This window comes from Cydia splendana, chromosome 15 (assembly GCF_910591565.1).
Source record: "Cydia splendana chromosome 15, ilCydSple1.2, whole genome shotgun sequence".
In the NCBI taxonomy this organism is placed as follows: domain Eukaryota; kingdom Metazoa; phylum Arthropoda; class Insecta; order Lepidoptera; family Tortricidae; genus Cydia; species Cydia splendana.
In genome coordinates this window covers 1,073,750-1,090,945 of record NC_085974.1, presented here as the reverse complement: position 1 = coordinate 1,090,945, position 17,196 = coordinate 1,073,750, and the positions used below count along the sequence as shown (strand labels likewise).

At 39.8% G+C, this 17,196-nt stretch overlaps 1 protein-coding gene across 1 annotated transcript; it reads right to left on the bottom strand.

The window, feature by feature from the left end:
* Window positions 1–210: 210 nt before the first annotated feature.
* LOC134797391 (serine protease 1-like) lies at window positions 211–3,812 on the bottom strand. Its single transcript, XM_063769612.1, has 5 exons — window positions 3,595–3,812; window positions 2,481–2,748; window positions 1,976–2,068; window positions 781–959; window positions 211–663 (listed from the first exon to the last, which is right to left on the bottom strand). The coding sequence occupies exons 1-5, from the start codon at window positions 3,787–3,789 to the stop codon at window positions 559–561; spliced, it is 840 nt and encodes a 279-aa protein (XP_063625682.1). The 5' UTR covers window positions 3,790–3,812; the 3' UTR covers window positions 211–558.
* Window positions 3,813–17,196: the final 13,384 nt, after the last annotated feature.

Below are 17,196 nucleotides of genomic sequence, written 5' to 3'. Positions count from 1 at the left end.
TAAAGTATGGAAATTGGATAAGGTTATGGATTTCCCTATTTATTTCATTCAATTTACGCCATGTCATACTCATAAATACATGTACCTAGATAAACGTATTACAGTCCAGGTCAAAAATATGTTTACACTTTCGCAGCTTATTACGACTTTGTAATACGGCCAAAAATGTAAACAAACACCATTATCATTAACGTCCACTGCGCCTTTTGTTTATTATTGTTGATTATTGTCATGTTACAGTATTTTTATTAATTAATGCGTAGGTACCTACAGTTAGTTTTTATTTATTTATGCCACTCTTATGACTTTTCATACGATTAAGGAGGGAAGTATTTTCTTTGTCAGGAAGAAGGTATTGGTGGCTTCTACCAACCTACTTAGAGTAATTATATAGGTAACACAAAATCGCAATATTGGAAACATTTATAATTTGCATCTTTTCAAGACACAAAAAAATTGATACTTATAGTTAAGAGTTCTTAGATCACTTAAAACTATATTTGCGGATCTTAGAGATTCTTAAAAGTTTTGTGAGTCCGCAAACTTCAGTGGCTATAATTAGAGACGATCATTGATCCAGGCAGCAAAACAGTTGACTCGCGTGAAGCCAGTCGGGTAGCCGCGCGTGCAGTCCCCTGCGTGTCCGAAGGACGTCACGCCGATCTGCAAAACAATACAATAAGAATACGTTTTAATAGTTAGTTAGTTTTGCTGGGCATTTTACGCAAATCGACAGCCATTGTGCCTATTTTGCGTGCTCCATCTGCCTTTATTACATACCAGCTTATTATCCACAACGAGCGGCCCTCCTGAGTCCCCATTACAAGTGCTCCTCCCCCCAGTCGTCGCCACGCAGAGGGTAGAGTTAATGACAACGGGACCGTAGGTCAGTTCGCACTCCTCATTTTTTATCACTTGCACGAACACGTGTGAGAGGAAGCGGTCGTGCGGAATGATAGCTGTAATCGTAACAAGCCAATTGAAGATCAAATGGAGATTCAAGGCTTGACTATACATGAAACTTTTACTAGACCTATAAGTGCATTTTCTGGACCAGCCTAAGGTGCCTTGTCGGTTGTTAGAAGGTTATCCATTAATTACTGAGCAACCTGTATACCTAGGTAGGAGGTAGTTCTGAACAACTGTGTGTATTGTCTTAAAATTCTGGTATCCATATAATAATAATAATAATCTTGAGAGACTCTCGCTAGGTGGTTAGATCAAGGGTCAGATGCAGAAGGCGGTGATCTTGGACACGGCGCGTATAGTACGTCGGTTCCTCTCTCTGCAGCCCTGACCACCGGTAGCTTGGGCCTTGCCCCCCGCTGCTGGCGGCCTACTAGGTTAGGTTTTTTATAATGTGTTTATATTATTTTTTATTGTTTTGTAAGTGTTTTTATATTTTACTTTTATATTCATATTATAAATAACCTAACTTAAGATGAGAAATGAATAAAGAGAGCAATAATAAAATATAATAAAATAATAAAATGTATATATGAGATTTCATTTAAAAAATTAAAGTTAAAGTTATGCGCAGTCAAGTCTAATTAAAATGTCAAGACATAAAAAACTATTCCTAAGTTAGGATAATGTGGGAACATGGAGACTATCCCAGTGCCTTGCTATAGGACAATCTAGCCTATTAGCCACCAGATTTAGGATGCTGTTGGAGCTCTCACGTACGCGGCGTATAAGGGAGGCGGTTCATATCATATCCTTATTACTTAGAGAAAACTCACTCGGGAAGAAATTTTTTGCTTTTATCAGTTTCATCGTGTAGGACTTTGGGGCTACTAATTTGCATTTTGTGATGATGTCCCGAATCAGGAGTACAGCTTGTGCATCTATTTTATGGACCTAGTCACTTTTGAATGAAAATTATACGAAAACCCATTTTTATTCCTCATGGGTGTACAAGACTTGGTCACAAGATGTTAGGAAATGAAGATAAAAATCGTTAGTCTTTACTTACGACTATCACTGGTTCTGCCGAAGCCTATTGCCTGAGCCCACTGGCCGACATAGGAGTCTTCACCAATGGCGATGGGGATGGAATGTATGGCACCTGGAACACATAAATAAATAAATATATATTAGGGGACAACTTACACACCCCCAAACTTAGGCTCTGTGGTACTTTTCATCTAAGGCCGTCATCCTCCTAGAATTATCTCGGCATTTTTACCACGGCTCAATTAGGGAACCGGGTCCTGCTCGGCGACCTCATTCCTAAAATACGGATTACTAGTGGAAAAGCGAATGCCATCCAAACTTCCAACAGATAGGAAAGTAGGCCTTATTGAGACTAATATAGTCTGGTTTCCTCACGATGTTTCCTTCCAATGAAAAGCGGTTGGTAAATAAAATTATCACAATGATATTCCGTAGATAATTTTAAGAAACTAGTACGAGCCGAGATTCAAACCCGCTACCTTTGGTTTGGTTTGATTTGGTTCGGTTCATCTAAGGTTACTTACTGTTGAAATCTACCCAGGCATGCTTAATGATAGCAATATCATTATAAATCGTGGTCGAATTGTAGTCCTCATGCACTTCAACGTCGCTGGTGGAAACCCTGGTGCCCCCGGTGAACAGAAAGATGGAGTCATAGATGACGGTGAAGAGCTTGGCTTGGGAGAAGGTGGTCCGCCAGCAGTGAGCGGCGGTGACGGCTCGCGTGTTGCTGAGTAATGTGGACCCGCAGACGGATTGGGTGTCGTCGATCATTGTGATTAGGATACCGCCCTGGAAAGGAGAGGGGAATATTCTGTCAATCCTAACATTTATAATAGAAGTAACGAATATTGGGAAACTCATTAAATTATTTACGGTATTCTCTCGCTATACATTCCAAATCCAAACTGGTTTTAGGTATGAGACTCCAACCACGCTAATTTTACACTACCTTGGCAGTACCGCAGCGTCTAGTTGGTGAAGAACACGCGAACGCGAAGTCAAGTGGTGCGGCGCGGATGAAACAATCCTTTGATACCTATAAAAGTGTCCTAAAGTGATCGATCTCGTTGCGATCGCGAAACGGCGCGAACAATGCAAACATATCACATAGAAGTGCTATAATTCACTGGCACTGTGCAGAAAAACTTGGCATGGTCCGACTCTATACTACTGTGAATGGTGGCACTGATTCCATAACTGGACACAACGTTACAAGCTTTAACTGTAAACATAGATAATGTCTACGTCTTTGTCAAGCAGTAGGTATTATGTTATGACTGTTTTGTTGTAGCACACGATCTCGTCCATTGTGGACGTCTTGTGTCCAAATAAGTTACAGTTGAAACACTGTGTGTCCCGCATGCTTTTGAGTTTATAATTACGTTATTATAAACAATGATTCTTATTTTTCAGTTATTAGAGGAAGAGAATAAAAGTAACTGCTTGGCTCTTGCTCCAGCTGTCAAACATTTAACTGCCCTTAAAAACTAACCAGCATGAAAGGATTAAAAAAAATATCGAAACTTACTCGAAGGCACCTCGAAGGCCAAGATTCTCTTTAGGTCGCTGAATTTCCTGTCATGCTTATAAACTAGGCTAGGCTAGTTTAACTTCGACTCTTAAGTAACTACTTACAAAGAACGGATATTGTCCAATCCTAGCCGGCGCTCCCCCTGAAATCCTAATACTTTGGTGCATTTCCAACTCATGGGCTTTAATCCGCTTCGCGGCAGGAATACCCACATGGTTATGATAGTCCAAATCCACATGAGATCCCACTGATTTTCCACACACCAATCCAACAAGAGCACACACCACGACAAGATCCATCTTCAAGATACAACTGCCTTACACGTTCTATAAAGAAAGTCAATTTAATCGCTATATCATGGCAATGAAGCACTTTCTTAATAGTGCTATTATTTCTGGTACGGTTATTGTTTTGTACAATACAGCTATTACAGGTGGCATTTAAGTATGGTAAAAATAAACCGTAATAACGGTGTATTTTAATTTACTCGCGCGGAAATGAAGAAATTCACTGTCCCACGTGTCAAATTAAAACTTAGATGAGACAAAAGGGTGTCATCTATTGGGCAATAGTTCCTATGTCAAGCACAGGGACGCTTACCACAATAGGCTCGGAAGCATCGCCTGCCTTCAAAGTTGAATGCTGGCGAGGGTATTGATTTCCGTGATTATCACGAACATTTGTTGACTTATTATGTGTGTTTTCTCTGTACTTATCCAGGTATCTATACCATCTATGGCATTTATCTATTTAAGTAGGTATGTATTTGTGAAGAACGACGTAGTATCTCAATACCTGCACAACCTCGGCCATGGCAACTGGCGAGAGCTATCGCAAGACCGAGAGGATGGCGTGATCTGGTGTCGGAGGCCAGGCGGCTTAGCACGGTCGCGTTTTTATCCCTTGTCACCATGCCTGTCACGTTCTAACAAGTATGTAAGTGCGAAAGGGACGCGCATAGTGATAGTCGATAAAAATGGAACCGTGCTGAGCCCGCAGGACTCACTTTGGGTCGTTACGTCACCGTAGTAAGTATGTATATTGTACATCGTCGTCGTCGTCGTATAGTAGGTACTTACTTAGACCTTACCATGAGAGTGATGAGTGAGAACTTACCATATCCCCCTAATATCTGGCCGAAAGGTGTCGTGTTTCGGAGGTTCCGGGGCAAACTGCCGATCCCGACACAAGAGCAGCCGATGCAACGGAGCCACGCCGTTTTGTCGACAAAATAGTGTTTAGTTTTAAGTTTAAAATATATATGTATGTTAGTCTGTAAGGTATTTAATATGGGCCTTGTTGCCTGAATTAAATTTCTAAATAAATAAATAAATAAATAATATTAGACTATAATTAGTAATCAGCTATAAAACACCTAAAAGAAATTCAAGCGCAGTTTTTACGAGCACTTAAATACTTTCAACATAACGCTCGTATCTTGAAAAAGTTAAGAAAGTAACAAACAAACCTTCGTCTAATCATATAAAGTTTATATTTGACTATAGCAGCAATGTTTTATCATAGTATAAACTAACATAAACATATTATTGTTATCTAGAACGGTATGTTTAAGGTGCGTTTTATACCATTTTTATTAGAACCAATAAAAATCATATTACTTTCGTCAATGGATGTGGGGATTAGATTCAATACCTATTAATTAATAAATGTATCCAATCCGTTATATGAATGCACGTGGTCGCATCGCAGTTGGGTGAATCAACTTTTAGAACACTGATTTCGTGTCCCTAGACTCCCAAGCAAAGAAAAATCGATTTTTTAATAACCATGTTGATTTTTTAACCGACTTCAATTTCATAGAAGGAGGAGGTTCTGTATTCGGTTCACCGATTACTCCGACATCCGTAGTCCGATTTCAGTAATTCTTTTGACATTGGAAATGTCTTTTCGTTCGCTCCAGTATACGGTCCGATTTCACGAAAAAGTGCGATCCCCTTATATCTCGGAAAGTTGTGAAGATATGATTTTAAAAAATAGGCTCAAAAGACGCATAATCACGAGAGCTATAAGGTGCAAAAATAATTATTCGAGAAAGTCAAAAACAAAAAAAGTTATGGTCGAAATAGTGAAAATAAAATTCAATTTTTTCCGAATTTTTGATTTTGGTGCTCGATAATTTGGAAACGAAGAATGATATCAAAAATTTGAGAAAAACGGCTCTGGACAATTTAGTCAGCTACAATTTGAGCCTAAAACAAAGACGATCGGGTTAAGGGTTTGCCCTGTAGCCTAACCTTAAAATAGTCAAAAAGTCAGAACGACATTTTTCACAGGACATTTATGACTTCATGTTTCGCAGAGTTCGTTATCGGTGTTTGTTGTGAATTATCGGGATTATGACGGCAGAATAACACTTGCACTGCGTGGGCTTTCAAAATCGCTGCAGATTTTTCTTGGTCTAACTTTATCTATCCTGTTTGAGACGGGCGTAGATAACGCACTATTCGACAATCTATGCATTATTGTGGTGGTGGAAATAGAAATAGAGATAGAGGCAGAGGCAGAGGCAGAGGCAGAGGCAGAGGCAGAGGCAGAGGCAGAGGCAGAGGCAGAGGCAGAGGCAGAGGCAGAGGCAGAGGGAGAGGGAGAGGGAGAGGGGGAGGGGGAGGGGGAGGGGGAGGGGGAGGGAGAGGGAGAGGGAGAGGGAGAGGGAGAGGGAGAGGGAGAGGGAGAGGGAGAGGGCGAGGGAGAGGGGGAGGGGAGGGGGAGGGGGAGGGGGAGGGGGAGGGGGAGGGGGAGGGGGAGGGGGAGGGGGAGGGAGAGGGGGAGGGAGAGGGAGAGGGAGAGGGAGAGGGAGAGGGAGAGGGAGAGGGAGAGGGAGAGGGAGAGGGAGAGGGAGAGGGAGAGGGAGAGGGAGAGGGAGAGGGAGAGGGAGAGGGAGAGGGAGAGGGAGAGGGAGAGGGAGAGGGAGAGGGAGAGGGAGAGGGAGAGGGAGAGGGAGAGGGAGAGGGAGAGGGAGAGGGAGAGGGAGAGGGAGAGGGAGAGGGAGAGGGAGAGGGAGAGGGAGAGGGAGAGGGAGAGGGAGAGGGAGAGGGAGAGGGAGAGGGAGAGGGAGAGGGAGAGGGAGAGGGAGAGGGAGAGGGAGAGGGAGAGGGAGAGGGAGAGGGAGAGGGAGAGGGAGAGGGAGAGGGAGAGGGAGAGGGAGAGGGAGAGGGAGAGGGAGAGGGAGAGGGAGAGGGAGAGGGAGAGGGAGAGGGAGAGGGAGAGGGAGAGGGAGAGGGAGAGGGAGAGGGAGAGGGAGAGGGAGAGGGAGAGGGAGAGGGAGAGGGAGAGGGAGAGGGAGAGGGAGAGGGAGAGGGAGAGGGAGAGGGAGAGGGAGAGGGAGAGGGAGAGGGAGAGGGAGAGGGAGAGGGAGAGGGAGAGGGAGAGGGAGAGGGAGAGGGAGAGGGAGAGGGAGAGGGAGAGGGAGAGGGAGAGGGAGAGGGAGAGGGAGAGGGAGAGGGAGAGGGAGAGGGAGAGGGAGAGGGAGAGGGAGAGGGAGAGGGAGAGGGAGAGGGAGAGGGAGAGGGAGAGGGAGAGGGAGAGGGAGAGGGAGAGGGAGAGGGAGGAGAGGGAGAGGGAGAGGGAGAGGGAGAGGGAGAGGGAGAGGGAGAGGGAGAGGGAGAGGGAGAGGGAGAGGGAGAGGGAGAGGGAGAGGGAGAGGGAGAGGGAGAGGGAGAGGGAGAGGGAGAGGGAGAGGGAGAGGGAGAGGGAGAGGGAGAGGGAGAGGGAGAGGGAGAGGGAGAGGGAGAGGGAGAGGGAGAGGGAGAGGGAGAGGGAGAGGGAGAGGGAGAGGGAGAGGGAGAGGGAGAGGGAGAGGGAGAGGGAGAGGGAGAGGGAGAAACACAAAATAATGTCGTGTTCGTCATGATGAGCACATGGTAGAGCATTACCCAAGATAGCTGATGCTGAACCCTGGTAGTGCCTATTGAAGTAAAGTTGACAGATGGATACGCTAGAGGACTGTAGTCCAGATAAAATATTTTACAATTAGGTACCACTAAATAAAACTACACTCCAAAATCAATAGCTTTTTTCGCCCTTATTCAAATTTTACACGTGATTTAAACGACAGAGTAGTAGGTGTATATCGGACGATACAGTAAGGTATACGCGCGCGAGCGAAAGCGAAGCGGCCTGCCTGGCTAGAGCGCCACTCACCGTGGTCTTCTTCAGACTCCTGAGGAAGACCACGTGCCCCTTGTAACTTCAATGCGTTGCGAGACTTTCGCGAATGATTCGTTTTTTTTCGGGAAGGCATGGTAATGCGTATAAATTGCGAGTCCCAAATCGTATGACTCCGCAAACGACCAGTGCCGGATTAAGATATTTTGATGCCCTAAGCATTTCTCCCTAGGGTCATCAAGATTACATTGAATTTTTTTGGTAAATTGAGTGAAAGTTCATTGCTGCATTACAGCTGAGAATGGAAATCAGTCACATCATTTTATCACGAAAATTGACAGTGCCGCAGTAACGTTACAACAAAGTAATGCTGCTGCATTCGCCAATCGAATGTCACCTTTATCTTAACTCAGAAAGTGATTGAAAACGCGAGCGAAGCGAGCGCGAAATTTTTTCTATATAAAAACGCAATTTGATACAGTTGTACATTTTTACTTTTAGTATGGAAATCAGTCACATCATTTTATCACGAAAATTGACAGTGCTGCAGCAGTAACGTTACAGCAAAGTAATGCTGCTGCAGTCGCCAACCGAATGTCACCTTTGTCTTAACTCAGAAAGTGATTGAAAACGCGAGCGAAGCGAGCGCGAAATTTTTTCTATATAAAAACGCAATTTGATACAGTTGTACATTTTTACTTTTAGTATGGAAATCAGTCACATCATTTTATCACGAAAATTGACAGTGCTGCAGCAGTAACGTTACAGCAAAGTAATGCTGCTGCAGTCGCCAACCGAATGTCACCTTTATCATATCCCAGAAAGTAATTGAAAACGACAGAGACAGAGACAGATAGTTGTACATTTTTACTTTTAGTCCAAACCAGGCGCGAATCCAGGATTTCATACAGAGCCGGGATGGGACAGTTTTCTATCAGCCTAGCTTCGCATAGGGCTCGATATAAATAAATATTTAAGGGTCTCAGCGAGGTTGTTTTCATACAGAAAAGATGCAAGAAAGCAGAGCTTGGAATTGACCAAGTAAATTGAATTGGCGAAGTGTGAGCAAAGCAGAAGGCCCAGCTGCGAAAGAGGAAAGCTTGGATTTGGATCCACGCCCAAGTGTAATTAAGGCAGAAGGTCAACTTTGCCGTAAGGCAGAAGGCCTCGCATAAGACCTAACGCCGAACTGCAAAAGAGTGGCTTGAAATCGTATCTATGCATGTAATCCGACTCTTCTACTGCTCGCTCTTTGGCTTCACTCGAAAGCGCTACTTGATAGAATGCTTTTAGTTTTCGGCTTTCACGGGGCCCCTTATAACACTTTGACAGTTAGGTCTCAGGATCGCGGCTAAGGAGCAACTCGGCTTGGCCTTTGGCTTTAGCAAAATTCGCTATAAAATCCCTAACCTAACCTATGTCGAAAAAATCGGCTGGCCGCAATCCCGAAACCAAGATTTTTTTTCCATGAGTAGGGTAAGCCGCGTAAGGTCAAATCGAAAGCCTACGTTGGAGATGTTCGTACCCTCACTCTCTTACTTGATCCCTAAGACCCTTCGTTATTAGATGGGTACTTGTACACGTATAAAAGTTTCATGTAGGTACCTACTCCACGACGACTGCAATGCTGATGCAGCCTGCGCGTTTTTTTGCCTACGGTTTTGGTGCCCCCTAGACGTGGTGCCCTAAGCAAGTGCTTATTTTGCTTAAAAGGGTTAATCCGGCACTGCAAATGACAGAAGTCAATGTTTTTTTTTTTCAAAGTACCCATTTTCGTGGCCATTATTAAGTGATTAATACGTATGAGAGTTAGGGCGGGTTGCACCGTGCCCATTTGATGTGCTGATCATGGCTAAAGATGGCGCTAACGAACGCTAACTGCATATTTGGGTTGCACCACGCCTAACGTCTGTTAAAAAGTTACGCTGCCCTTAACCGGTCGTAGACCACTGGGCCCAGTTTTATAAAGTTACAAGTTACAGGTTACAAGAGTACAGGCTACAGGCACCTGTAATGCACTGTGAACGGCTACAGGTGTTTTATAAATACACATAGATAATTACAGTTGTAAAGAACCACGGTCAATCTCGATTACATGTGAAATCTACAGGTGTGAAGGACATCACTATTTAAAAAAAAAGTCTGTCATAGATACTCTGTGCTCTACTAAATGCTGTGTAAGCTGTGTTATTGTTTGCTGTAAAATATTAATTATTGGAAAAATGCCCAGAAATTAAGGAAAAATCGAGTGGTTGAGAGCGGTGTTCGATGCCAAGGATATACTTTTCGGGCCGTTTTCAGATTCAGATTAAGTTAGATTTCATGAAATATTTACCTAATAAGTAAATAAATACTGTTTCACATTACATTATAAAATGTATCGCTTCGGTAGCGGCTCAAAGATAAGTACGCTGTGTATCGAAAATTATGAATAGTACACTTTACCATAATGTGAATGCACTATACTTAAATAAAGAGACGAATGCTAATAAATCAACGACAAATATCGGCACAAATCCTTTTCCGTTTCCTAGTAGATAAAATAAAACGATATCATCAATAAAATCAATATCAAACATATTGTCACTTTATTTCCTATTTACTATATACTTCAGATACATTAACAAAAACTGATGAGGTCAGTGCATGGAAAAATATGCATGCCCTGGCAAAATCGTTGGCGTTGGTGCCTAACAATAAAGAGTAAAGTTTAAAATCGCTCAGAAAACGAATAATTTTAATTAAAAATTAAGAATTACAGGACTCAAGACGTATGTCAGTTTTTGTTACAAGTGTACCAATCTACACTTGTAATTTACAATATTTTTATAAAACGCTTGTTCGATTATGAGTTTAAAACTATTAAACTCCCATATTTTCGTCTATGGTTGAGCTACAGGCACTTGTACCTGTAACCTGTAAAATTGTAACACAGTACTTTTATAAAACGCAAATTGTAAAAAACGGAGCAAGTGTTGCCAGTAAACGCCTGTAAACTTGTAACTTGTAACTTTATAAAACTGGGCCCTGGTTAACGATTTTACCGCCTGATAAAAATGGCGGCACTTTATTGAATTTGTCCGTATTTCATGAATTTATATTTGATTTTTCAATAATTTTAGGAAATATGTTATTTAAATTATTAAAAAAATGTTAATAACAATAAAATGTGGAGTTTGTAAACGCAAAAACGTGTGACAGTTGACATGAATGGCTCTAAAAGTCATTATAATTGGGAGACGATCCGTCTTTCATAAATACATTAATTAATTTATAGTTTAAAAGAAATGTGCGTGTTTTAAGTTTAAATTGCGTGCAAAATGACTCAAAGTTGGAGTTAAGACCAGATTGACGTTATCACAGGTTAACAAATACGTCCCATCAGATGAAACTCGACGGCATATAATGTCGGCACTACTTACTATATACTTGTCGCCAGGATGGTCATTAAAACCAATTAGGCTTCTGATTATTGGAATCAAGATAAAAATGATAAATCCTTTGGACAAATCCACCACGGACGAACTATGATATTCGAAAACAGCGAGATGGCACCTATAACCATCTACAAGTCTGCCTCTGAAAATCGTAACCCGCTATAGAAGTGAACTATGTTTAGAACTATAAACGTACATAAAACAAGTTGCGAAATATAAAATCAAGTATTTTGTGAAGTATGGCAAGTGAAGTTTTGTGAAGTGTGGAATGTATTGGGACAATTCCAGACTAGTTGGCATAACTAATAGGTTATAATAAAGTGACAAAAATGTGTAATGCAAAAGTGATTATAATACTTCAACTCCTACTTACTTGGGTTTTATTTGCTTTTACAACATAATCTTATTCATAATCCTAAGAAACAACAACTTTCCAAGTAGGCATGCCGACCGCTGCTTTAGCATAAAATAAAAATAAATGCCCGAGGGATGCCACTTTCCTAAGTAATAAAAAAAGCTAAAATATATATTACCGTGCCAAGGCGATACTGGCTGCCAAGCTTATTAGAGTAATTATTCTGGAAATATGGAACATACATGAGAACAACTGAGTTGTTTTAAAGGAACTTATAATATGCTTGTCAGATGCAGAAAGGAACAATACCCCTATCTGCATCTGACAAGCATATCTAATATATCTATTGACAAAATTCAAGGTATTCTGTAAGTAGGGCTCTTCCACTATAGTCAAAAAACATTTGCAGTGACTTTAAAAATACAAAGCAACATTTATAAAACTTTAATACAACTACCAATACCTGGGTCAAATAAAATATAATATGGCTTGTCTTCTTGTCACCTGAATTTTATTTGTGTTCAACCAGTCATACATTGAAATATATTTAACCATAGCCATGTATTGTAAATAATGTTCCAGTACAGTACCTACTGATTAACCTACCTCAAGTCCCTATATACATAACATTTAAACCTAACATAGGTACCTAAATAGCCCTGAATTTGTCACAAGAAAAGGCCCTCGGTCTGAATAATTTTATTTGTTTTCCCTCCATACTGGCTTTTTAATTATTTATCTACACCCGAAGAAAATAAAATAGTTAATAAGCAAGTTACCTGTATGACTGAAAATATAATAACTGATAGGTAGGTACCTCCTTAAATATAATTGTAAAATAAATAAGTTCTTTATCTACTCTCCGGGTAACCCTTTACCTCCATTGGTCACTAAACTGCTTAAGTACCTAAAAAGGATAATAGTATGAAATGGAAAATAAAGTAGATAAGGTAACTAGCAATATATTTTCTTGTCAAAATTGAAATTCAGATAATATTTCTAATTGTACTTTATTTTTTGTAACAAGTTTCTTCCGGTTAATTTAATTGTATAATTTGTTGATTTCTTGAATTCATTCACTTGTGTGTAACTTTTATCTTGTATTCCATATCATATGGTGTCAATCTAACCTGAAAAGAAAGCAACATGATATTATTATAAGTCATCATATTCCTCGCGTTTGTCCCGGCATTTTCCACGGCTCATGGGAGCCTGGGGTCCGCTTGGCAACTAATGCTTAGACCAAGTAGTTTTAAATTAAAGTACAAAAGTAACTCAAATGCCTGCTACTAACAGTTATGCATTATTTTGTCAACAATATAATTGGAATTTTTTCCCTAACTATCGTCTTTGCTTCATAGTTGTAGATAGCGTAGTTAGCGCAAGTAATCACTTGTGCATGCTTGTGCTTAGGGCTCTGAAAGGACTGAAAGTAGGAAGCAGCTATAAGCATTAAACTAATAAGATAACTTACCGGGCAATGTCGCTCCTTGTTTGATTCCGACTTTAGCTAGGCCATTCAACAATCGTAGTCAGACATTTCACTTTAGAGTGTTTTTAATATATAACCATAAATATATTCAGGAATGGCTTATATTGTTGAATATTTAGATTTTAAATCAAAGAAAGTGTAGTTCGCGCCTACAAAACTTTTCTCTTTGAGAATTTTGACAACTCAGTTTGGCATTTATGACTGGGTTGCTATATAAAATAAAAATTCTACCATAAAATTTTTGGTAGGAATGCGTTCATAATACGGCAATACGATTACCGATTAGTAATTTTAACGTCCTGTGGCCTATTTTATAAAGCTACAAGTTACAATTTACAAGCGGAAGTCTCGTTCTAACACATAGGGTCAGAAAGAGACTTCCGCTTGTAAATTGTAACTTGTAGCTTTATAGAATAGGCCACTGTTATTTTATAGTTGGTGCAACGCATTTTATTTAGCAATCGTTAAGACCCCCACGTCAGCGTTAAAATTTAGCGAACCGTGCTTACGTTAGCAGGTGGTTTGGTGCAACCCGCCCTTATTCTCAAGAAAGTGGCATCGACAGGTTAAAGTTATTGAAAAATTATTTTTTGTATTTTTTTTACTTTTAATAATGAAAAATATGTTTTACCGCTTCAAGTACCCCAAAATTTCAAAAGGGAACGGAAAATGAAGATGTTATTTTCAAGACATACAATAACCTATACATTGAACACAGGTTAAAGTTAAGCAGGTTACAGTAAAAAATACATTCATTTTTATTTTTTCCCTTGAACGGATAATAATACGAATGTCTCACTTTTAGCATAGATGAATAAACCTTCATACAATATTAAAATTATATTATTACATTAGGCCCCATACCAAATTCGTAAAATAATCGAGACAAGTTAAAGTTAACATTCCGTTACAAAATCCCAGATTTCTGCCTTTAACCAATTGTCTCTACGAAACTACGACACTTGGGTCATAATGGTACCCTACGGTGGTTAGCTTGATACTTACCTAATATTTTGCCATAGTTATGATCTAAATATTTTTTTCTGTGTATGAGTCAGATGCAATACCGCGCATGTACAGGTTGGTACAGGTTAAGAGAGAAAATATCCTTGGACAAACTTCGTGCGTGAATATTGTTGTAAAAGAAAAATATATAAGGCCTGTCCAAAGTACATTTTAAAAGGTATTGTTTATGTTATTATATAGCATGATATTTTATTTACATAAATTGGTGCTTATAAAATCTAAAGAACTAAAACTGGAAGAGCGATGCTTTTGGACAAGACAGGTTACAGTAAAAAGTGCTACTCTTTATTTTTTATTAACCGACTTCCATTTCATAGAAGGAGGAGGTTCTGTATTCGGTTGTGGCTATGTTTTTTTTTTATGTATGTTCATCGATTTCTCCGAGACCCGTGGGCCGATTTGAGTAATTATTTTTTTGTTCGAAAGGAGGTACTTCCAAGGTGGTCCCACATTAATCTGGTGCTGTTCTGATGATGGGATCCATGAGGAATTGAGGGAACTCCTCAATTTTTAAATGCACATGTAGGGTGATTTGGGTGTTTTCTTAAGCAACTCGAGCATTTTCTCTCGAAAACCACCAATTTAATGAAGTGGACCTGATGATGATGATTGTTTTGATGATAATCATGACGATTTCTTAAAATGTACGACGTTCAGCGATTATTCTGAGACCCGTGGTCCGATTTGAGCAATTCTTTTTTTGTTTGAAGGGAACTGCCTCCAAGAGCGTCCCACATTAATCTGGTGCTGTTCTGATGATGGGATCCGTGAAGATTGAGGGAACTCCTCAATTTTTAAAGGCACATGTATGGTGATTTGGGTATTGTCTTAAGCAAATCAAGCATTTCCTCTTAAAAACCACTAATTTGATGGAGTGGACCTGATGATGATGATTGTTGATGATAAATGATGATGATTTTATAAGTGTAGATTACTCCGGAACCCGTGGTCCGATTTGAGTAATTATTTTTTTGTTTGAACGAAGTTACGAGTATGGCGACATCGTTGTTTTTTATAGTAACTCAAACATTTCCTCCCGTTAATAACCCATTTGATGAAGTACAACTGTAGCCTTACCACGAGTTTGACACTACATCTTCGCTATCGTCTTCGTAACTTACTTTCTATACATCTCGCTCGCACTAATAGGATGCCAGTACGAGCGAGACGCATAGAAAGTAAGTTACGCACACGCTAAGCTAATATGTCAGTGTTAGACTTATGGTAAGGCTACTGAGGAGTCGGGAAATGGCGGTTGAAGGGTTGGTGGTTCAGGCTTCAGGGTCGAGGGGTGGCGTGATCAGGGGTTGATGTGCTGTGAGGTTGAGTGATCTGGGGGTTGAGGATTGGGTCAGTGGCGGGGCGGAGGATGGATTTTGTGTTTGTGCACTGTAGTGACAGGAATGATTACGAATTTAGTGATACGCATCATTATTATTTTCATTCATGCGTCACGCGTCACTCATAAGCTGTTAACAATGCCTTACAATTAAAAATGGAAAAATAAAAACTTTTACAAAAAAAAAGAAACCGACTTTAAAAAGGATAAAATAAAATATAATCCGTTTTTAAGTATATGCGTTACTAACTGATATGTTTGAAGTCGGTGCCAAGACAAATAGTAACAATACCGGTCAAAAATAATCAGCTTTATGTGTATAAATCACATTACAACTGTACTATTATAATAGGTATTATAATAGTGAAAGTAATTCTGTCTGTCTCTTTGTCACCTTTTCAGCTAAACAACTGCCATGTAAACTGGTGAAATTTGCCATGCAGGTAAAAAGTTAAAGCCCTGTAGATGGTTCTTGAATTGTTTTATATTTTGAAATCAAGTTCTCTGGATAAGAGGCGGGAAATAACTCAGTCCCAATCCCACACCTGAGTACTATGGACAGTTCGAAAATTAGTAAAAATTGCTGTTTAAAAAACATATCGGCAATCGCATTGGTTTTATACTAGAACAAACATGGTACGGACTGCGCCAAGGTGGATCGACAGTGGGTTCTTAGGTATCTACAGAAAGTATGATAATTGCTGTCGTGTAAGGCAATCCTTGTTATGGCAAACATTGTTACCGGATCGCCCTAAAATCATGGTATGTTTCAAATTTGGCTTGGCACCGACTTCAAACATATCAGTTAGTAACGCATATACTTAAAAACGGATTATATTTTATTTTATCCTTTTTGAAGTCGGTTTTCTTTTTTTTTGTAAAAGTTTTTATAAATATAAGTATTAAATTGAAATAAAAATAATGACTTGGCCTCGATAAACATTGTTTTAGTTTATCTAGATACATTTTTGTTTCATATGAAAAAGAGCCAATAAACATACATTCAATTCAAGAACTCGATGATAGGGTTAAGATGCCACTATTTTGAGAATCACTCATGAATATAGATTTGATATGGATGCGATATAATTACGATTAGGTATAATTCATGACGGAGAAAATTAATAATTTTAAATAATTATGCAATTATACTCGTGTTGATACTTATGTGTGTTTATTTTACTACTACATAACTATGTAAACAAACTCATTTTTAGTTTTCTTGATTACCTACTTAATGTTGACTCAGTTCCCCAAAAGATGGCACTGTGCAATGTGTGGCAATTAATTTATTGTCGTTTAATTTTGTTGTATTATTAAATCAACACAATTATTCAATTAAATTTGTTGATATCCGTACGGCTTCTAAACTTAGAGTTAATTTGACAAAATCCTTCCTCAGTGGCTTATTTATGTCACAACGTATCAAATTCAGCGCCATCGGTTAGTTTACCACGGTACTCTATAGTGGTAGCACATATTTGAAAAAAGTTTGCCCCTCTTTCCTAAGTAGCGCTATAAGATTCAGGGGCAAACTTAAGTCAATCGAGTGTTGTGGCTACCCCCCCTTTTAGGGGTTGAATTTTTATAGCCTATAACCTGGCCGGGGATTTTCTCGACAGTTAGTCAAGATTTCATAAAAATCCGTTCAGCCGTTTTCACGTGATGCGCGTTTAAATAAACAGACAAACAGACAAAAATTCTAAAAACTGTTGGAACGTGTTCTGTTATCGATTCTAAGTATCCCCAGCCAACTTTTTTTTCAAATATCTTCCATGTACAGACTTTCGACCCTCTTCAGCTTTATTATATGTATAGATTCACCCGTAGTTTTTTTCATCTTGGAACTGTCTTGCAAGTAGATAAGTTTATTTAACCACCAATACTCGGGTCTTAAATCACTCCTTCGTACTCTATAATCTCCCATGCAAA

Bases quoted from the DNA above. Each gene is read 5' to 3' on its own strand.
- LOC134797391 (XM_063769612.1), bottom strand. From the start codon at position 3,789: ATGGATCTTGTCGTGGTGTGTGCTCTTGTTGGATTGGTGTGTGGAAAA. The intron at 2,749-3,594 runs GTAAGTAGTTAC...TCTCCTTTCCAG, and splicing joins TTGGACAATATCCGTTCTTT to GGCGGTATCCTAATCACAAT. The intron at 2,069-2,480 runs GTAAGTAACCTT...TATGTGTTCCAG, and splicing joins TGCCTGGGTAGATTTCAACA to GTGCCATACATTCCATCCCC.